The following is a 23,243-nucleotide window of genomic DNA, read 5'->3' as shown; positions in this document are numbered from 1 at the left end:
ATATATATATCTTGACAAAAGCTTTTTTTATGCCGAAACGAGTCGGAGTGGACTGGAGTTGGGAAGAATATATAGTTTTTTTTTAGCACAATACTTTCACCTAAGTGCCAAGGCACACCAAACAATGGAACTTGTATATAGTATACTGGGAACCTCAGTTTCGGCATCACAAGTAGAGACTGTAATTTCAAAAGAGACTAGTGCTGTTTCTCTAATAGAGAATGTATTAGTGGAGATAATCTGCTGGGGGACTAAGGAGCAATCTCACATTTGTTTATAAGATTGTTCCTAGTTAAAATAAAAGGTATCTGGTGTCTCAGAACCTCTTCCCATTGCATAACCAATGTCAAGTCAAACATCCATAAAAAGAGCACAGAACATGTACTTCCCATGGTAATAAAATGGATTATCTGCATGTTGCTCAATATTAGCCCTTTGGAAGGAACAGGAGAACTATTTAGTGTCCCTTCCACTCCCAAATGATGCAGTTATGAACTGCAATCCAGAATGAAGGCTGCAAACAGGCGATAATCAAGGCAATAAGGTTGGAACCATACCTAGTGCTATCAGAATCTTATCGAAAGCCAGATATATACACTGGTTTTCCCTATAGATCACAGTGCAAACCAAATTGTGCTGAAATGTTTCAGATGGTATGTTCTGCTCCATCTCAAACTGTGTTGTGCAACTTTTATGGAGTGCCCTGGACACTCAATTAGTATGAAAAGGCTAATCCCTGGCCATGATGGATAATAATAGTTTTCTTGTTACCTTCTTGTAAGCTAGGTCCGCGGGCTCTGATGTGGAACAACTGACCCAGCCCTTGAATTTCTCCTTGACCTCTTTCAATAGACAATCAATGGATTCCTGGAGATAAGAACGATAGTCTGACGGCTCGTCACTGTTCTGTCGCCCCAGCTCTTCCAAGGTCACTGGCCGTAGGTCTTGTTCCATGTAAGAATTCCTGCATTTGCTCATTTCCTCAGGGATCTAAAACAAGAATCACAAAAAAACAGTTGGTGCCCAGGATCCCCTCTAGTCATACAAACGTTAGAACATATTAGCTTCTGCTAGTTATAAGGCCAACTCTTTTACCATGAATTAGTCCTGCACCAGGTGACTTAACCACTGTCCAAACCTGAATCTAAGAAAGATTCACTCTGCAAAAAACATCAAAGAACACAGACCAACAGGCATACATATTCAGCGCAACTAGGGGGGGCAGTGTGATGTGCATTTGTGAAGTACAATGTGATGTGCAATGCAACAGGCATTGGGCAGTGATATGCATCAGAAGGTTATAGATTAATTAACACCGAGAGCAATAATGGCTGATGGTGGGAAATATTGAATGTGCAAGCGGTGAGTAGAGGCTGGTATGCTGGATAATGGGGGCAAAGAGTGATGTACAGCCGGGGGAAGATTCCAATGTGCCCCATGCCATGACTGGCAACTCCAGCCAGTCAGAATTATTTTGGCTGGCAGCATTTTTGCATGCTATGCTTGTAAAACTATACTTGAAATGGCAAAAACAAAACAGCAAGTCCCAGAAAACAAAGTTAAGTTAGCCAAAAAACACTAAGGAGGCACACAGCACATTGGTCACATCTCACCTTTTTACAATGCATTAATGAAGCACCTGATCGAGTATTACTGTGATGGCTGAATTTCTTTGAAACAGTACCCCAATGAAAATATTGCATGCACTGTGAAAGAATAGAACTCCATTCCAGAAACAAGAAGCTTCCAAACTTTTCTCTGCCAACAGCAAAATCAGCATTTCAACAAATTAAATGCATGTTTCTACTACTTATTGCATCTCAAAGAGAACTGGCTACATGAATGCTGCAGACACCCTAAATTCCGGTTCAAAACAATTCTCCCTTTATAGATACTTCAAGCGCTGTACCCGGTTACTAGACTTTGCAGTGGACTGTGGCTTGCACAGAGACTGCACCAATATAGTTTGAAATGACACCCAGGACATCAGTGGGTTTGAGCATAAGGGCTCTGCCTGCCAACGGCAAATTAGGGGTAACTGATTGTGCCAGTCTTGGCTGGAGTCACTGCCCAGAGCAAGACTGACCTGGAAGAGCTTCTTGCACTCTGCAATCATGTGGGCCAGCCCCTGGGTTGCCGCAAGGTTCTCATTCAGATCCTTCTGGTCCGGTTTGCCTAGGCTCTGCTTCCGCTGCATCACCCTGTTATGAAGAAATAAAAATATCAATAGAGGAGGATTGGTGGTATGGGACAGTGAGGAACAAAGGGCAGGCGTTAAACAAGCTGAACGCCCAGGTTGTACCGATAACCTGCACATATAGATTTGGCAATTACGCAAAACAGAAGCACTTCTTCCAACAACATTACCGAGTCCTCTTCTGGAGCTAGTTCTCTCACGGCACGCCAAACACACAAAAACGATAACCATCACCCATGTTCATCAGAAGGCACACCCTCACATATCAAACGCAACATACCACAAAATAGTTCCGAAGTAAATAACATGCACAGAATTCCTTACCAATTTAATCTGGCCTTTTCATACTGTGATCATTAATACAGGAGCCAAGTGTTTCAGTGAAAATAAATGTCCCATGAAATCGATCAGGCAATGGCATATAAACAGGACAGTACGAGCAGGCGGAGTTGGGTAGTTTCAAGTTGCTATGATAATATTTTAAGTATAGACTAAGAGTTTCAGGGCCGCAAGTTCGCCCATGTTTCTATTTTTCTTGGTTTCTTTTTTCGGTTTCCCAGCGTGTAATGTTACCCATGGTGCATCTTGGAGAGATCAGAATTCACAGCTACGCTCTCTGACTAAGTCCCCATCAGTGGCAGAGTCGCTGTATCTCAGTAAAGTTCCAGAGAAAGACAAAACACACCACTACATAAAAGCGAAAGTATAGTGTGCTATAGGACAGAAAAATCACTGCGCTCAGTGAACTGAGAAGATAGCACAAACCCGACACTCACAACAAACCAGGATTTACAGGGACTCTGGGATGGTTTCCTTGGTGCTGTGTGCGTCATTTCAACAAAGGATTAGATTTCCCATAAAACGCTGTTGGGACGCATGAATGTGTTTTGTTTACACGTGCTCGGTGCCCTTTTTTCCCCAATGACACAGCCTCCGGACTGAAATTGTAGACGGCTTCCCTGACTTCTCAACTGTGCTATCAGGTCTAAAAGTTCTTGCCTTTGCCCAGCCTGAGCAAAGCGGTACAAAAGGGGGTGGTGATGGACGGAGCATCAGAACCAATCAAACACTCACACCCAGTAAACAGATCTGGGTTTGATCCATCACCGTTCTTTAGCCCACTCTGCCACCCCAGTTCAGACATGGCCATATGCAAATCAGTCTGACCCTGTGTCTCATGGGAACAGTCCAGCCCGAACTGCCAAGCCATGCCTTCCCTGGACCGGAAACAAGCTTCCTAGGACTGGTTTCTGGCATTTCAGCCGTCTTCAGCCAGGCTTGCTTGAATCCAGTGGCAAAGTGAGCAAGGGACTCACGTCTGAGCATACCCTGCCAACTTATGGCGAACAAAGCGGTACAAAAGGGGGTGGTGATGGACGGAGCATCAGAACCAATCAAACACTCACACCCAGTCAACAGATCTGGGTTTGATCCATCACCGTTCTTTAACCCACTCTGCCACCCCAGTTCAGACATGGCCATATGCAAATCAGTCTGACCCTGTGCCTCATGGGAACAGTCCAGCCCGAACTGCCAAGCCATGCCTTCCCTGGACCGGAAACAAGCTTCCTAGGACCATCCTGAGCAAGGCAGAACAATTCCATGGAATCTTCTTGCGGAAAGTCGCCATCACACCACTTGTGACACTTGCAGTCTAATCTATGCCAAAACTGCTCAGTAAACGTATCTACGAAGCAGTCTCCATGCGGAGAACTATTAGCATGTCTGCTTGTAAGGAGGACGATTGCTCTTTAGTTCAGTTTCAGATGGGACAGTATGCAAGGGGAGGGACGCACACTGAGAAACGGACATCAACAATTTTATTTAGGGCCAACTACTGCTATTAAAGGTCATTGCTTGGTGTCCCCAATTGCAGAAGGAATGGGGATGGCAGGATCTGCTCAAAAGAACTGTTTGGTCAAGTAGCAAAGCTGTTGATTCAAGCTCAGATCCCACATTCAACAACTTCGCTATTAAACCACAGCTTGAACGACAACATTTCCACTAATTACTAAAATTATTCTTATGCCTAGAAAAATGCCCAATGAATACGTTGTTTTAGACTTCACTCACAAGCTATCCACCAAGGCCTCCAACTAGAGCAGAACCTGGAAAACACTGTACCCTGAAAATCTATACTAATTCACCACTAATCCTTTATGGGTTCCGGAGTAGCGTGCTACTCGCCGAAAAAGTGCTTTGACGCCTCATCAGGGGTAGTAAGCGTTATATAAATGCAATTACAATATTACACAATACAATACAATAATTTGAATTTTGGCTACATGCAATGAATGTCAGTTAACAATAAAAATACAACAGTCCCAATGCAAGGCTGGTTGGTTAACGTATAGCAGCTCCCTACTTCAGCATACAACATACTGTCCAACCAAACGCAACATTAAGACAGTGGCCACGAAAAACTCCATGAAAAATATTGGTTTTCTTCCTCAGCTCTACTTATTACCTTGGAGAAGAATTTTCCCTTTTCAGTGTGTTGAGGTGAAAGAGGGAAGGTGCCAAGCACACTGCCAGGTTGGTGGGCGTCATCTGGTTTTCATCCACCTCAGCGGCAACGTCACTCAGAAAATATAGGATGGTCTGCAGGACATCTCTATTTTCGTCGGGTAAGAGCATAATGGCAGCCTTGATGGCCTGGAGGCGCTGGTCTTTAGGGACATCTGCAAAACATCACACCATGCCACTATTAGCTTGCCAACATTTAACCACAGCATGAAGGGTTTCCCTCCAGTGCCAGGAAAACCTTCAATAGCTCGCTACGTCATGGCTAAGAACACCCGATTTTTCCAAAATGAATCATTAAATATCATCATCCCATATAAATATAATTAATGACTATGTTGTGGTCTCATAAGTGATTTTAAACATTAGGCTTTCGAGAGTGAAATGGGGCATGGCCTGTAATCTTCTAGTCTTGCCGACTGTGAACATGTCTCATCGAATAGGATTCTACAGAGGGGCACCAGTATAAACAGCATGCCTCACTTGAGGAAGAGTAGAAAAGAAATGGAAATAACTATCAAATCCAATTATCCTAGGTAAGACATAGCAAGAAAACACATTACCATATTTAAACGCGCAATCCAAGTGTGTCACTGGGCAAGAGGAGGCCGGTGACATGGTGGAAAAAGCACGTCACTCCAAGGCACCAGCAGAAGGCGAGCTGATTACACAGCTCCATGGCTACAGGGCGCAACAAAGGCCAGGCCTGGAGTTAAAGCAAGCAATGTTTTTGTAAAATGAAAAAAACACCAGAGTGGCTCATGAAATAAACCAGCCCTTCGCCATTTCAAAAGGGGGTAGATGTGCTCAAGAAAATCGCTTCAACTTGTTTAAAACGACAACGATTTCTGCGCAGCATCACACAATGTCATACAATGACGAACCACAAGAACATGGCTGCGCGTGGTCCAAAAAACGGGTTTACAGAATGTTACACTAAACACCCTAGAAAAACTAATCGAGTGGAAAACAGCAGCAGCAGGACCAAGATGTATTCACAGCGAGACCCTATCACCGTGAAGCCAGACATAGGCCCTGCTTTTCATTTAGAATTATATGGCATTCCTGAGGAGAAATGGCGCTCGGCTTGTAAACGCCGCTTCCCTTCAGCGTCTGCCCCCGGTACAGGGCCAGAGGCCACACTTAATAAGCTGCTTCCTCTGCGACCACCCGAATCTTCCCAAGAAAAAAACATCACAAGCACCGTGGGTTCGGGCCTCGGAGGATTTCCAAACACTGCAGCCGTGTGAACATTAGGATGCCAAAAAACCGAACTGAGGAGGGCCAACCATCAGCCATGTGAAGGTCGGCAAAGGGGGTGACCAGGGTCAAATAACAGGAAATGTTGCTGTACCTCCCCCACCCCGAAGGCTGGTACTGCTTTCTTTTCAGAAATACCAAATCCACATGTGGTCTTAACGGGACCACAGAGGAAAACTGGGCGTGAATAAATAAGAAAAAAGGCAAAATCCGAAAACAGAATTTGGCAATCGAGCACAGACATCATAAAATATGTTAGCCAAAAAAGAATGGGAAGGGTGCGTGATTACTGAAAACAACACCTCAAGCACACAATATTTAGCAGAAATGTATAACACACAGCATAAAATTCACATCATAGCGCCTGGTGCATAGTTATTCTTCCAGAGCACAGAGGTAGAGGTTGCGCTTTTGCAACACCTCTTCAGATGGACACTAACAATCGTAAACTTGAATATAAAAACATCTAAACTATACTGGGTCCATCTTGGACACCTCCAAGTTGCTTTCAATTTGGGTGAGGGGTCAGTAGCACTATCACAATTGTACTAGCCCAAAATGTCAAAGGTGGGAAAAATACAGCAACGGTTTTTGCTTGAGCCAATGAATTTGTCTCTTTGGGTGGCTAGTACAAAACAATGTTGTGGAAGTGCGAAGCAGAGGTTTCCTTTAGTTTGGAAGGAAGTCTCAAAGTGAAGTCTTGGACTACATGTAACCGGGTTGCAAATAATTTACTGCGGCATAGTGAGAGTTCACCATTGGAGACCACCACTTATGATGATTCTACACTGAGACCACTGTCTGCGTGTACTTACACTGGTAGATCTGCAGGAATGTCTCGGAGAGTTTGCTGGTCATAACGGGTTCTGGAAGGTCCCGGAAGTACTGCTTCAACATATCGGCCACATCATATGCCGACTGCCCGTCATAGCTTACGCTGTCTGCAGAGCTCTCGTTCATCTGTCGCAAAGCCTGGATTCGAGACTTAACACCAGATTTTCTGAACAGTCCAACCTGGACAGGCAAAGAGACACAATAACACTGCATCAGTCGTCGTGGGGCTAGATGGGGGCCAAACAGGGATAACTGCAGACATTTACCACACCACGGAGTTCACGAAAAGAGGCAAACAAACCTGATCCAAGCAGTGGCTTCGAAGGTAGCGCATCGCCTGCTGAATGCTCTGAGGTAGGGGCTGTCCTGTACGTCGTACATTGACAGCGAGGGGAACCCCAAACACACTCCTGTCCCTGTAATCCGGGACTTTTATTCTCTTCATAAACTTCGGTACAGCCCTTCAAAAAGGAGGAAAATGATAAAACCATGACAACCCAAACACCCATCATTGCAATAACAAACTAAAGCATGGACAGAAATAATTTAAATAATATTGTAAGAGTTGAAAGAAAAGCATAATATACTAATCTAGATTAACACCCCTTTGTCAGTTAAGCAACACAACAAGGTCCCTGCAGCAGAGCCCTCCAAAACATCGCAAATGTTCGTTGGGGGTCGGATAGGCTGGCGTCGGGGCCGAATGAAACAAGTAATGATCAGCTCACAGCAACAAGAAGACAAAGTCAGAGGTCAAAAGGTTCTTCGGAAAAACAGAAGTCAAAATGAATCCCTTTTTCAGCAACATCGGGCAATGTGCCTGCTCTGGTCCATTGAGGAAGACAGGCAGGTCGACAATAAGGTTTTTGTGCGCCAAACACTGATTTTACAAATCCCCCCCCTCCTCCCCCCCCCCCCCTCCACACACACACACTGGACAACCACCCAGCAGTATGATGAACAGCAGGACACGACTATAATACATCAGACGCTGTCAGCCACAAGCTCCAGCGACACAAACGACCTAATTGAAGCACACAAGAGCAGAAAAAGAAGAATTCCCCAGGAGCCTGCTCAACTACCGTTTGATTCGCAGGGCGCCTTTTCACTAAACAGTAACAAAAGAAACATATCAGAAACTATGCACTGTTCGAGTCTGGGATTAATGGAGATTTCAGATGAACATTCAGGAAATCGAACCCATCTAAACCCTAGGAAGAAAAGGTGTGTCCACAACACGAAAGCAGCACGAGGCACTTTAGTCGTGCAAACTTTAACGGGATGGCGAAATACGGTTTGAGACTGTTGGCTTTTAAAATGCAAAGTTTTCTTGTTTAATGTCTTAGATTTGTGTATACTGTGGGATAATACATCAATTGCACAGTAAAAAAAAAAAATAAAAAAAAAAAGCGCAGCGAATGAAAAGTACATTACGATCACTGCAAAGAATGCGCAACAGCCAGCCAGCCAGTCCATGCTCATCTCTGTCGTTCACAAGAAACGACTTATGTATTTGACAACCGAACTGGCATAATAACAACCGTTGACAGGGGCTGCAGGATTATTTTACACGCCGTGTTTTTCCTTCTGCCGCTGCCTGCGCCTCGTCGCCAACTGTAGCTGATGTATGAGGGTCCTACTACTACATCCATTTGACAAGACACACTAACCAGGAATTGAACACCTGGATAACAGCCATGGGGGCTAAGAGCTGCCAGGCAGCCAATAGACAACTTCTCAAGCGAGTGGACCGATTCTCACATTTGAAGCAAAAAACATGATACTAGGTGAAGCTTTTAGCAAGGCTAATCAATTATGGGTTATCAAAAGATTATCCCAAACTCTAGCAAGATTCAGAGATTAGGCACCTCTTATGAATCAGCGCTGCAGGTTTCTATCCCACCCGGAGTCTAGGAAATACTGTGACAATGAACCGATAACACCTGGGCACCAGCAGTGCTATCTTGCCTCTCACGCACAAATAGGTAGTGCTTTGGCATTAGCCTCACTACCACACAGAACATGTGCAAGAAAGGCAATAGCAGTGCAAGCTTCTCTCACACAAGAAGCACAGGATATCTTCACTCTCATACACAGTGCACAGGACCATTTGAAAGAGGAAGAACCAATGAACCCCAGAGATTGTAGGCAAGACTGCACGAGATGAACTATGCACTGGACTATTCTAACAGATGGTATGCCGTGAGACCAGCAGGACTGCCTGAGGACGGCTCCTTCTTGGATATATCCAGTTTCCCAAGAATACATTTTTTTGGGCAAAACAAAATATCATGATAGATTTAAAACAAACAAAAACAAAAAAACACTTAAAGTGCTTACATTAAAAAGAGTTGTGAGGGAAAGTGGATGACTACACGCAAAAAAACTATACACCCAAATGACACATCATACGAAGACCTGGGTTATTATAGCACACTGTACACCTGGATCCATTATTAAATGAATGACATGCCTTTCCTGTGAAATACAGAGCTGGCTCAATAGTACAATACAAGTGACTATCGAGAGCGGAGTCTACAAATTACCTTCATTATGAAGCAAGTGCAATGGCTTTACATTAGTGGCATCAACAATCATAGGCCCTGTGTAGAGGCACAGGCCAAAGCAAATAAGGCTGCTGAGGTTGGCCTGAACGCACGGGAGGCATTCTGCATAGCACCACAGTGATGCTTGAGAGTGGAGTCTGGATTCAGCAGATGACACATGGGACCCGGATATAGGCTGTTATGCACTATCAAACCAGACGCTATTGTTCTAGACAGTAGGGTAAGCCGGAGTTGCAGCACTGGTGCTCCCAAAAAGGGGTGAATAGTGTCCCCACAAACATTAAGGTAGGAAGTAAAATATTTCCTCTTGAAAACCTGTACAGATTGTTGGGCATGGCTATCCCCACACTCAAAGACCATGTGATTATTTCTGTGAATTTGTAGTCTTGGTATTGTAAAGTGGGAACATCGATGAGTTGCGTTATTGTACTGTATTGGTAGATTTATGGGCATAAAACGAAGTTCGGTGCAATAATGGGGTAGTGTGGAGTGGGTGGACTTGTCAAGCAAGGGAGCGTGAGAAGGTACCTCAAGTACAGGTCGTGAGCTTCGTAGAACCTGGGTAACTCAAAATTAAGTGATAGTGAAAGGCACGTTTAATGAGTCTTCCTGCATTTACGAAATGGAACATAATTGGTTATTTTCCAGATGTGGGAGGGGCGAGTTGTAGCCAGCACTGCAGAATTCCCTTAGGACAAGTTAAGATTCGATTTTGGTTTGGTTACTGGAATAATGAGGCAAGGGGAGCCATGGCCTGCAACCTTTAGGATGTTGCCCAGGCAGGAAGAGTTGCTTGCATGCAGGGTGTTGTGCATAATGCATAAACATGCTGATTGAGGACCTGATTGGGAGTGGATGAATTGGTTTTATTATTGGTGTGGCTGCAGAGTTTTAAACCTCTCCCTAGCATTGGTCCTGCCTTCCTTGTCGAGCCAAGAGAGTGCATTGACCTTTTGTGCGTTGATGGAACAGTCTCTAGGAGTAACTGAAGGAATAGAGGCCATGACCTCAGATAGATATCTTCAGCTAAGGGGATGTGGGGAGGGGGGACTGGAGTAGCCTGCTCAGCAGCTATACAGCTTTGAAGCATGGACCTGCGATTCTGTTCTCATTATTGGTCACCATAAAGAGCCGAGAATGGAGATTTATATCTAAGATGAGGGGCGAATGAACCAGCGTTGTGTGTGTAAGTTGCTTCATCGTAGTGGTAATTTGGGCTGTGGACCAATTAGCACACAAACAAACATTTTGTTATTGCTCAAACAGAGACAGTTTGTGGACATCCAGACATAATGTGACTAAGCTATGTAGCCAGTCTTTGATTTCTTCAAAGTTGCCGATTGAGAAGAAAAAATAAAAAGCACTCGACACAGGCACAAGTGAGGACTGAGTAAAAAGGCTGATAATATGAAGTTGTAGCAGAATTCACGTGACAGTGAATGTTTGTTTTCAGTCTTGTGGGCCTATAAACATTTATTCATCAGGTTTTGGTGAAAGGAATAATCCCAGTTAAGTGCCAATCCAGAAGACACAATTTGACACCTTACAACAAGAGATAAGCATCTTGCAATAGAACAGGTGTGCCTATTTCTTTTCCCTCCTCAAAGTGCAACACAACAACATCCCAGTGCTGAACTCTGGTCCGGCTCGGGCCAGTCCACCTCATCCCATCCTTGAGCAGGTTCTACTTAAGGGCCAAACTGCTGAAGTTTAGTTTCCAAAGGACACCTTGGCCGCCTACAAGCACACCCTCTGGTGAACCGCTGCACAGGACAATTTTCATACTGCTGAAAATTAGTGCTGGCGAAGTCAACAAAAAAACTCTGCAGCGCTGCGCAGAATTCCATAAGCAGTGGAGTGCTTTAGGTCGCGACTTTTGCGCTGATTTTTAGCGCCAGGTTTTTGTTACGCGTTGGAAAATCAGTGCAAACTGCACGATGCACAGCGCAAGAGGGTGCTGCTTTTTTCTGCCACGTGAGTAGATGTCCTACTCGAACTGCAGCATTCTCAATGTGAATGGAAGGTTTCTCAACATGAGCGGTAGTCGGAAGGTGGCCTGGAGTAAGATTTTCCCTGCTCACGCTCGCCAACTTAACATTGGCGAGAGCAAGCGAGGCAAAAACTCTGCGCGGAGTGGGAAAAACTTTGCAAACTCAGCAAGCAGGGTGGAATTTCACACCCAGGCCTACTGAAAATGGAGAGGGGCTTGTGTGATTTCATTCACTGAACATCCTACCTTAATTCATCCACTACATCCTATACACACCACTATATTCTAACAGCACTTTAAGAGTGAGATGACCACAACCAGCCCCTCAATTTGCCTGTATTGGAGGACAGCCTTCACTACTCACCAGCTGAATCCGTGCTTATTGGACGGTGTGTATTTCTCCAGCAGGGCAGTTAACTTCAGGAGTGAGTATTTCTGCAGCAGGTTGATCTGTGCAACAGACTGGCAGTTAATCTGAAGGGAGGCTGACCTCAAGCTGGGTCGATGCGAGCTCTGGAAGCTGTGCCACCGTAACCTGTGCCTACAGGAAAAAAAGAGAGATGCAAGTGAAACACTGTACTGGCACTGGTTCAAGGATTTGCAAGCCTTAACCTCTTTAAACTGTCCTGGCCACTAAAATAACAAAAAAATTAACTTCGTTTGCTTCAAACTAGATATAAATTCTATCAGCTAATTCAAATACTTTTCAAGGAGTCTTTCCATCTATTTGGAAAAACCAAGAGAAAACCGGATCAAGACTTAGCATTGACATTAAATGCCACAAGTAGTGGCCAACCAACTGATATTGTTGGACGAAGAAACATGCCAGAAGGTGCTTCCAGCTCCAGAAAACCAATCAGCCTGGAGGGTTATGGCAGAGTCCATGATCATGAAAATCAATAGGGACGTAAAGGAGCATGCACGTTGAGGAAGGATGCTGTGAACGACTGGTGCACATAGAGACAAATAAAATGAAGTGATTTGCTGATATGTTTTCTTTAGTCATTAAAGGAAGAAGTTGGGGAGATAGGCAAGTATGTAAGGCAAGAGTGAGCAATCTCGAGCTGAAGACAATTGGGTGAATAGTGTGCTTGTAGCAGAGACAGTGCAAAATATTCACATGAAATAAAATCGCAACGTACACCAAGTAAAACCAGTGCCACAACTTTGGCATGCAACAGCACTAATGCAGGGGGCAATGATTGTGTTTTGAGTGACATGAATATTACCAAAATGACCCACCTGTTGGTCCGTGTCAGTGATGCCCCCACCCCGGAGTCCCTCCGCTCCTCGAGTCCAGTATGGTCCTCACTCTCATTCAGCGAGTTGCCAGTACTGTCCAAATCGCTGGGCGTCATACGGTCAGGATTAGCCTCTAAATGGATCTGTTTTGGAGAGGAGGGGCATGGAGAGACAGAGTCCAGTGCAGAATCAGAGTCCCCTTCATCTGAAAATTTCTCCGACCACTGATTTACAATGTTCTGCATCCCTTTCACATGGTACAGAATGTCGTCCAGTTCTGGGAAGAGGTTCTCGTTCTCTAGATCAGCCAGGTCGCTGTCGCTGGAATACAAAAAAGAGCCAGGCACATTGTCATAAATGCTCAGGCGGTTGGCCACGGAGTTTGTGTGTCTCCTAAACATGCTACTGCCCCTCGAGCGGTCAAAGGTATTTTCCCTCAAGTGACTGAGATGGCCTTGGCTGTGAAAACTACCTGTTCTCCAACTTAAAGCATCGTTGCTGTCCAAAGGAGACAACTGTCCGTTAGAAAGTGCTTTGGGGAATGTTCCCGGCTTGTGGTCCTCTGGGATGTAGAAAACAGGATCCTCAATGAGGGTTTCTCGGTTTTTAAAGTTCTGCTCCAGCACATCACTGAAGGTAGATTGGTTGAAAGGGTCAAAGCCTTCCAGATACATCCCCACCCGTTTATTGCAGGCGCTGAGGCTCCTGGTCCGCGTGACAGGGCTTGGAGTGCTAATGGCGCTGCTCGTCTCTGACTGACTGCTGCTGCTACTGGTCTGCGTGGAGTTGGAGACACTCCTCTTCCGTATCATGGGGGCGTTGATATGGTTGCCATTGAGGGATGAAATCTCCACACAGTTCAGCTGCTTTAACTTCTCCTCATCGATGCCCTCCTGCAGTACAGGTGCGCTGATGACGAGACCAAGTTTAGAGGATGCCTTCTTTCTGCTGTGGGAGCTTTTAATTTTCAAGCTCTCCATCCGCTTCAGCAAGCTCTTGGTTTTTGATTTTGCATTCCTTTCATGTGATTTCGAGTTAAAATTGAAGTTGGACAGTTCCTTAGGTGAGGGAAGGCTGCTAAAGGAGTCTTCATTTGCCACCCCGTTCCCTGATGAGCAAATGCTGACCACAGAATTGGTCCTGGTGGACCCGTGCTCACTCCGATCGAGGGCGCGGGGGCTTCCGCGGCTGCCAGCGCTGTGAATAGAGGACACCTCCTGCTGTTCGCTCAAGTCTGTCAGCACACTCTCGTGGCTGGCAGCATTAGTCAAGCACGAATCCTCAGAGGATGGTGTGCCCAGGTCCTGGCTCAAAGGGAAGACGTCCAACTCTTCGAGTCGCGACCACCGCTTGCTGTCTCTCTGGAAGGTCCATCTGCCACTAATTGCACAAGGCTCGTCTTCATCAGAATCCTCGCTCTGTAAAATTAGAAGAACGTGGTCAAAACCTACTACAAATTAGCAACGCAAGTAAACTTACCAGCTAAACTTTTAATATACATTCCCAGTCTGCTTTCTAACAATATGAATAAGATTTTTCAGCATTAACAATACACGGAATTTAAAAATGCTTACAATATGAAACACCTCTCCTGTTGAAATGCAGAAAATACTAAAGCAGGCGGTCTTGACATTATCAATAAAAGAATTCACACGTCCTTTGTAGTATTTTTTTGCCACAACGGTGAGTAATCACAATCATCTACAGACAATCAGGAAACATGAGGGAAATAATTAGGATCTGCTCCAGACAGGCTCCTTCCAATAAATCTCGGTTGCCACGCGATTTTAATGAATTGGTCACGGTGGATACCCTCGGGGTCACTAGAAATTCTTGGCATACATGGGATTTTAAGCAGGAGTCAGGGCTCCCTCCAGACCCCCTTCGGCGTGCGACTTCCGGGTGCGTGTATACACCCGTGTGCAATTAGGCGAGGCTTCTAGGGGCTATCTAGAGACCTACAGACTGAAAGACTCCCTGTCCATCCTCGGAGTCTAATGCGCCTTCAAAACTGTGACTAATTGGCTTGACCACGGCTATTACGGACCACAGATTAAAGCCCAGAGGCCTCTAGGTGCAGCATCCCAACTCGCTACACAGACAGTGAAGGCTACCTTAAGATACTTAAAATACTCACCGGTCCCAAGCAATTTAACACTTCTTAAAAGGGCAGCAATAAAAGGCACAAGCGCGGTACATAGCCCGTACAACTGCATGTCACCTCCCAGTGATTGAAGGCCACGCATGCGCAAACGGAGGGCGGCGAGCTAATCTATGCCTGCGTTTCCTTTTTGTCTGAAAACAACCTAGCAAAGATAACACGCTCTAGAATTCTTCCAAAAGATGGCTATCGGGAGGAAGTGGACAGAGCAGCTGTTCTGAGGCAGCCGGCATGCCTGCAGATATTCACGTGCGTTTACACGGGTTTCAAACGAAAGCATTACCTCTAGGGCGCACGTGCGGTCGGTTGCCTACACTAGTCTCCATGAAACTGCCTGAGCAGGGTACCACTATCAACCACCACAAGCCTTCGGAGCGCCTTTGAATAAACCTTTCCCATTGATCAATAAACTCAGCAAGCGTCCAATTAAGATGGTTTCTAGCACTGAGTGACAGACCGAAATCTCCTTAACTGGTGACAGTGGCATTCCATTACACTTGTATATGAAGATCAACACAAAACTCCGTATCAACAGATGCATGTTGAAGCAGATTAGTGTGATTTTGGGGATGTGTGTAGATTGGGATTCATGTGTGGGGGCACGTGTGCGTTTTTAACTTCACTCTCTAGCAGTTAGGAATCATTGGAACTCTGTTGATCCAGTCCTCCAGGAATGTCTAGACCCCACCTAAGTCTTGCTACAATAAACACAATATCCCAATGGTATGATCCAATCAACGGCAATGTTTCTCCCGATTTACAGAAATAGGTTGCCGCTCATAAAATCTCATGAGTTGTGGGCACATCACTTTTAGAATAATGCTCCTAGCATGTATTGCATGTTTTTTGTTTACATCGAGTCCGATTTGTATTGAAATCACCTATAGTGTTTGTTTTTTGAGTTTTATATAGCGCTGGCTAGACCCGGAGGTATCAGAGCGCTTTACATAAGTGGGCTTCTTCTATTAATAAGTCGCACAATAGAGAAAATACATGGCAGACCATGGGGTTAACTTAGATACTTTCTATATCTGAACACCGTGTGACAGTTTTCATAATTCTAGTTCAAATATGTTCCCATCACGTTAAGTCCAACGGTGAGTGAGGGCCAATTGAAAAGAGAAAGCGTGATGCAAGGAAACTCGCCTTACATCAAAGGCTCCTGGGTCTCTGGTCTTGGTTTACCCATCACTGGCTTGCCGTCGGTCCCGCACCGAGACCTGGCGGCAGAGTGCGACACTGTCACTAAGAGGGCGGCCAGACTGAACGCAGACACCTGGAAGTGTTTAATACATGGATATCTTCCTTTGAAGCTGCAGAAACCGGCCCCTCCGGCGCCCCTCCACCGCTCCCCAAAAGAGATGAGAACTATTTATTAAAGTGTAGTGATGGGATTGCTTCCCACCCTCCCAATGAACACTCCCACGGCGCACGAACCTTTCACTACATACCCCGTGCAGGCAGGCGGCCCCTTATCAGAAGCTGCACCGATAGTTACCAACGGCAACAAGCCATGCACATGGCAAACGGGGCGGAGGGGGGCAAGAGACTGCACCCAATTATAACACTTGCGCAGCACAAGAGACGGCGGCGCACAGTGAGACAGTGCCTTATTCCACAGCACCAGGCCTTGCAAGGGGCTTCAGCCCCCAGCGCCCGCTCGGTCTCCACCCCCATCCCCCGCAGGCAAACATCCTTCACACAGAGTCAACACCGGCCTGCCTTTGCATCGACCGCTGACAAATCAGTGCCATAAAAAGGACAGAATGTCAAAATAACACAAATGCTTTCTCCAAGCTTAGCACAGTGTCTGCCCCTCTTTATCTGAGCGGGGATAATACAGTTTCAGAGAAGCAGCCATGGGTGTGTGCTCTGTACCATTTACTATGCATTTTTATGGACGACTTTATAACACAACGCAAAAGCACGCTCAAGTCGCATCTAGGAACGCCCACTTCTCAACACGTTATGACTTTCCGGTCCAGATAAAATAAAAATAAAACACTTCGGGCGGCAAGAAGCAGCTGCTAGCCTGGAGAATGCGTTCTTAGGCCCTTTGAGCAACCCAGACCTCGACAGTTCAGAATGCAGGCCACTGAGGGCGCATTAACCAATACTGTTCGTCTATGTAAAGGCCCTTCAATGTGTGCCTGCGTGGGCGCTCCCGCCATACAGGACAATCCAACCTGCGGAGCGTTGTGTGTGCCAAGTACAGACCAGGGAGGTCGCTAGACTAGTGGGAAGATGGAGGGATGAGGTATTTATCCCTTAACCATGTCGGACTGCAGCCAAGAGTCACGGGGTGGCCGAGCGAGAAACACGCGCTGCTGATACCGACTTTATCTGCAGTGCACACGTCCAATTCTCGGCAGGGCTGACAACCTTCCTTCTTTCAGAGGTGGGATACACTCTGTAGCATAACGTGTGGTAATAGTGACATGTTCTGTACAGTGCTTAGAAATCGCTGAAAAATGTTACTAAGCGCAATATAAAACAAGCCAGTGCTATTAACAGTAAGAATAATTGTTAGGGATTTAAAAGTAAATCAACTACTACATCACACACAAATAGGCAAGGCTCAACACTTCTGAGGCCCCTACAAACGTCTTTCCATACGGTACAAGCACTAGGAAAACAGTTTTTCAAGTGAGGAACTTCTTTTTAGCGCCGGTTGGTGAAAGGAGAGTTAAGGAAACGGACATTAAGCATTACATATACCCAGGAGCTTCCATCTGCACTCGGCTGATGTTGCTTTACAACCATTTAGGAAGGCTCAAGACATCTGTAACTGGAGAGTATCCACAGAGAACAATAATTATATTTTGATCTTTATATAAAGCTAACCACCACACTTCTCCAGTTTCTAAGCCCCGTAAATGGCAAATATTACGTGACACAATGGGAGAGATGGAGGTACGCAACCACACAGCCTCAACAATCAATAATCAAGTAACAACAAATAAGCGTAATAGCCGGCGGTATAAGGCCAATTTTAGTCCACACCAAGTGTAACTCCTAAACTTACCAATCGGGGTTCCAAAGGAATAACTATCTTAATCCAAAGGTGACAATCAGATTGGATGAGGCGGCCTCACCCACTACTACTAGGATGGTACTACCAGGGTGGACTTAACCTCAAATAAGAGGGAGTTCTTATATAAAATTAACTCCCACTCCATCCCACCCCCACCCAAACAGGCCAGACCAACGGAATTGCCAGTGCTGGTTTGTGCTCCCAGTCCGGTCCTGAATTGTTTACTAGTCTGCACTGTGCACTCCTGGGTCGGTGGCATCTAGAACAGTGCAGCAAAAATGTGACACACACCTCAATATAAGTGTACCTCACAGTATACTGCAACAAAAGAACGCATGCTTCCCCAGCCTGACACTTCTGGCCCAAGCACAGCGTCTGATGCCCAGCAATGACAGAAGTAACTTCTCATATCGCGAGTACTCACCCTCTTTCTATGTGGACTGATTTCCAGTTTCATCACGGCGCACTTGTTCAACGTATTGAGGCGCCTGTGGAGAGAAGCAGCAGTGTGAGGATGGCTAGGTTAGCACTGCATCACAAGAGAACAGCAAAATAACTATTCACCAGCTGCGAAACAGGCAGATGGTATTAATATTTCACTGAGACTGTATTTTTAAATAACATTTTAAATCCATACCAGATTAGTTAGTTGGTGCGATAATGACCTGAGGTACCAAACATTCTTTGAAAAACAAGTGTAAATGTGCCATCTGAGATGGTACCCTCCTTGACGCTGGGATGTGTTGAGTGGCCAATAAACAAATGCAAACGAAACAGAAAGGACCGCTCTGTACCTATTTATCGTCGCCTTCTCCCTTCAAGACACATGACATTTCTGGCACAGGTAACTTACAGACCAACCCTATGGTGATTACTTGGAGGTTTCTTCCACTGTTCTACCACAATATTGAGAGCAGTGAATCACGGTCCACTATGTTGTCATGGTAAGCATAAATAGGCAAGGGTAGATTTACCATAGTTAAACTCACATCTATGCACCTCAACACTATGCATATATTTCAAGTTACATAGATGAGGAGTAAAGAACATTAACTTTCCACCTATACATACTTACGTTTCCTATATAGCAGTAGTCTATGGTACTTGATAGTTTTTTAGGTCAATAGTTTGTCACTCAATAATGCAATCCAAATCACTTCTACCACTTGTAGAACTACCAGATGGTGTTTAATGGATCCAGTTGTTGGCACTTGGCTTTTATACATCCACTGAACTGCTATGAAGACAATTCTGGTTTCAATAACTGTTTCATTTCCATTTTTTTACAGTCCAGGATCCACCGTGGCTTGAAAACGACATAGAATTCAAAACCATTAATTCTGAATACTGCACTGGACCAGTAGATAAATGAACGTTTCCATCAATGAATTCAGTGCTAAAGGAATGAAGAGACTGCACAACTGTTCTCACCGACAGAGTGTATGCCATGGCCAACTCGATGGTGAAAACGTACATGCTCAATACAGTTGCATATAATAATTCTGTGTGAAATCGATTAAACACAAGGGTACAGTAAGGATATCTGCACACTCACAATAAGCTACCTGAAATACGAAACAGAATGCTAAGGCCCAAGTGGGAGTTAATTTAGCTATTGGATACATGTATAAAGGTACACACTGCTTGAAGACCCTTCCCCCACACGTAGGCATGTTACAGTGGTGAACGAGAGGTTAATATAATCGGAAACGAGGGCACAGGCATGGTGTTTCCCTGTTAGTGAATATTCAATGTGCACAGGCATGGTGTGTGCCAATCAGTGAATATTCAATGTGCACAGGCATGGTGTTTGCCAGTCGGTGAATATTCAATGTGCACAGGCATGGTGTTTGCCAGTCAGTGTATATTCAATGTGCACAGGCATGGTGTTTGCCAGTCAGTGTATATCAGTGGCGGCTGGTGACATTTGAAAATGGCGGGGCGTAAAAGTGCCCCATAACAAAGTCGCGTCAAAACGCACTCTCAAAACGACCCAACGGCCGAGCCCATCAGATGATGGTACGTAAACTCAAACTCCACTACACGCACCTTACACCCTCTGGCATCACTGCCACGTGTAGGCGCTGTGCCAAATCCGTACCTACACAAGGGGAGCATCCCCACGGCTCTCACACGATGCCCAATGCTCCCCCCGCAGGTTACACCACTATGAACATGCACTCTACCAACCATGGGAAGCCTCTTCTAACCGGACCAGAACAGTGCTGCGGAGCCACACAACACAAGTGCTGTGAAGCGCTATACAAATACTGAAAATTGAATGCGCTGAAGTAGAGCAGGCGGCAGTGCCTAGCAATTGGCCTTTACATCTACATAAAGATATGTATAGCATAGCGTGCAGAAAGCGTGGCCACTCTTCATCGTGTATGTACCTCACCCCATAAGTGCACAAGCAGCTTGTATCAGACTTAACAAAGTGCACGGGCATCACCTTCACTTGATGTATTCACAAGGAGGGTGACAGACACATAGAGAATGAGCACGCGAAGGACGGTTTAGTGAAAGGAGTGTGAACATACAGGAATGTGAGAAAATGAGACAAAAAAAAGAGTATGAGGGGACTACGGGGAGAGGGAAGAAAGGGAAGAGGAAGTAAAAAAGGACAAGGTGGCAGTGAGTAGTGAGCGAGCACTGAGAGGGGTGTCCGCGGGACTGAGGCAAGGTGGGAAAGATCTGCGGGGATGGAAGAGGCGGCATAGGGGGACCCACAGGCGGGAGCGACAGAGGGGGCAAGTGAAAGAGAAGACGGAGGCGCGAGGACAGGCGCTCCGCCGTAGGAGCTGGGGAGGAAAGGCAGCCAACAAGCGCCTGTGTGTCAATCCCCGGGAAGCGAGAGGCAGGATAGATGCGGGCACAGCTCCTGCCATCAATATCCTCTAATATAAATGTCAGTGATGCCATTTTACCCACAGCCATTTCCCACACTGCTGATTACATTATCGTATAATAGAGGGGAGCCGGTCTCGCTTCTTTCTCTCTTAACCCTCCTCGCGGTAATGTGTCAATAGCCTGCCTCCATGAAACAAGTCAATTTTCTGCAGGCTTGGCAGCGGAATAAATCTGCCGGCTATCTGGAGAGCCCGAGATATTTATATACACTCTGCCCGTGTGTCCTCAGCAGAATTGAATGATTTTCAGCCCAGACTCAATAAGGGGTGAATTTAAAGCAGTCCCTAAGCCTGCCTCCCAGTAACTGCCTTTACACGTTTATTTTCTTTACCTGTACAGAAAAAGAGAGAATTATATGTGGATTTATATGACAAGTGTGCCTACCAAACAGTTTAGGGAAAGCGTAGTAGGGGGGCCGGAGTAAAGAGTGACATTTAATGCTCGCTCTGTGACAAGGAGAAACTAACGAGTTCGTTTTATGATGAGGGCTTCTTCATTAAATATGAACATTAGTCAGAGGATATAATTTTACTCTATACAGCGTCTATAGGTTACCCTAAAACCAAAATTAAAAAACACTTACCTGACCGCCTCTTCTCCTGGTCCGCGTTGGCGCCTCTCTGCCCCTTCAAACGGTCCGGAACACCACGTCCACGTGACGTGACGCAAGTGACTGCAACCCGGCCCTCAGCCAATCCTGGCGCTGCAGCAGCGCCAGGATTGGCTGACGGCACCGCCTACTCCTCGCCCGCCGCCTGCCCATTTAGGAGACCGAGGGGCTCCTAATGGGCATGCGCAAGGCAGCAAAAATACAAGTACGCATGACTGGGCACGGAGTAAAAAATTAAGCTCCATGCCCACTCATGCGCACTTGTGCTGCCTTTCCCAAAGGCGTATGACAATGATGTCAGTCAACATGACACCGGACCGCCCACGGTCCGACGTCATGCTGACTGACATTCACAGAGGGAGGACTCGGGAGCGGTTGCGGACATTCACAGACTAGTCACAGAGGAGGGAGCTGCAGCTGCGGGCACGGCGCGGGCGGGGGGGCTACGCCCCCACGCCCCAATGGACGCACCGCGCCTGGTGTATATTCAATGTGCACAGGCATGGTGTTTGCCAGTCAGTGTATATTCAATGTGCACAGGCATGGTGTTTGCCAGTCAGTGTATATTCAATGTGCACAGGCATGGTGTTTGCCAGTCAGTGAATATTCAATGTGCACAGGCATGGTGTTTGCCAGTCAGTGAATATTTAATGTGCACAGGCATGGTGTTTGCCTGTCAGTGAATATTCAATGTGGTCCCTAAAGCTGTACTCAGAGTGGAGCTGGGCCCAGGCAGGGAAGCTTGTTCATTGCGCATAAATGTAGATCGGGCGAGAATTTCCACAATTTTATCAACTAACAATTTTACACAAATGTGCATTATTTACATCCTTCCCTTTTAGCTTTCTTCCGTTGCCTGTATTTAACTATATTTTAGAACATCCGACCGAATTCACTTTTTTTTTCACTAATGGAAACTACAGGCTGTGCTTCATGTCAGCTTTGCCACAAGTAGTTTTATAATGTATCTTACTGCTTTTCTTTCGTAATTATGGGTATGCAATATGCTGAACACACTACATGGCCCGTCAAGTGAGTCAGTGTGCACAGAAGAGTGTGACCTTGCCGTAGGCCCAATTAGGTACGCAGAAAATAAATACTGTAATGATTATTAAAGATATGTTAGATATGGATAGGAAACCTTTGTATTAGAGTTATGTTAAGGTTAGCCATCTGACATCTGTACTGATCAATGGCAATCAATGTAATGTATATTTTCTGCTAAATTATGCAATATTGTAAGTTTTGATAAATGTTTATTAATCTTTGTTTAATAAATACGGCCGGGGGGGAGGGGGGAGGGGGTGTTACTCTCCCCGCATCCTAACTTCTCTCCTGTTACTTTCTGGGCCTTGAGAGGCGAGGAAAGGGGTGTCGGTAGTACCTGGCCATATGCTCATTTACAACAAGAAGAAAGTCAGACGGCACCCATTTGTTATCACTGCTGGATAATCTGAAATGCGGCATCAGAAAAAGGAAAGTTCAGATAAATGACATGGAGTTCTTTAACAAGGTAACCTATAATTGTAAATCAACAACTTTATCAGGCATCCAAACCTCCGCGGATTATTTCTTTCGGTGGAAAAATCACGATTTCAGATGGGTAAATACTGTTAAGTCCCCACTTACCCGTAGAAAGAATCGCAGCATGGGTGAGACAGGAAATTGCCTACTTTATAAATTTGAGAAATGCGCACAATATTTCCAGATTGCAAGTCTGAGAAGAATCGAGTTATATATTCATTTTGTGGGTTATGTAGACAAGTTACTCTGTGGCTTTCCATTTCAAACATTAGTTTTGTTTTCCAAGAGCTCTCCTGAACATTTCTAATGTATTTTAATTCTTCAAACAGTTTAGTATAGCGAACAGACTCCAGACTGCTCTCTGGTATTGCCACCCGGGCTGCTTGACATA

At 45.5% G+C, this 23,243-nt stretch overlaps 1 protein-coding gene across 4 annotated transcripts in view; it reads right to left on the bottom strand.

Annotated features, from left to right (window-relative positions):
* Positions 1–23,243, bottom strand: part of DLC1 (DLC1 Rho GTPase activating protein) — a 1,452,292-nt gene that overhangs the window by 5,151 nt on the left and 1,423,898 nt on the right. For all 4 annotated transcript variants that reach the window (XM_085642035.1, XM_085642036.1, XM_085642037.1 and 1 more), the window contains 8 exons: positions 18,233–18,296; positions 12,614–14,031; positions 11,736–11,912; positions 7,116–7,275; positions 6,796–6,994; positions 4,665–4,878; positions 2,087–2,201; positions 772–990 (listed from right to left, as the gene is read on the bottom strand). In XM_085642035.1, coding sequence (XP_085498161.1) covers positions 772–990; positions 2,087–2,201; positions 4,665–4,878; positions 6,796–6,994; positions 7,116–7,275; positions 11,736–11,912; positions 12,614–14,031; positions 18,233–18,296 — 2,566 coding nt within the window. The remainder of the gene's footprint in view (positions 1–771; positions 991–2,086; positions 2,202–4,664; positions 4,879–6,795; positions 6,995–7,115; positions 7,276–11,735; positions 11,913–12,613; positions 14,032–18,232; positions 18,297–23,243) is intronic.

The sequence above is a fragment of the Triturus cristatus genome, chromosome 2_2 (assembly GCF_964204655.1).
Source record: "Triturus cristatus chromosome 2_2, aTriCri1.1, whole genome shotgun sequence".
NCBI lineage: Eukaryota > Metazoa > Chordata > Amphibia > Caudata > Salamandridae > Triturus > Triturus cristatus.
Note: the sequence above shows the minus strand (reverse complement) of the source record. Positions and strands in the feature narration are given on the sequence as shown.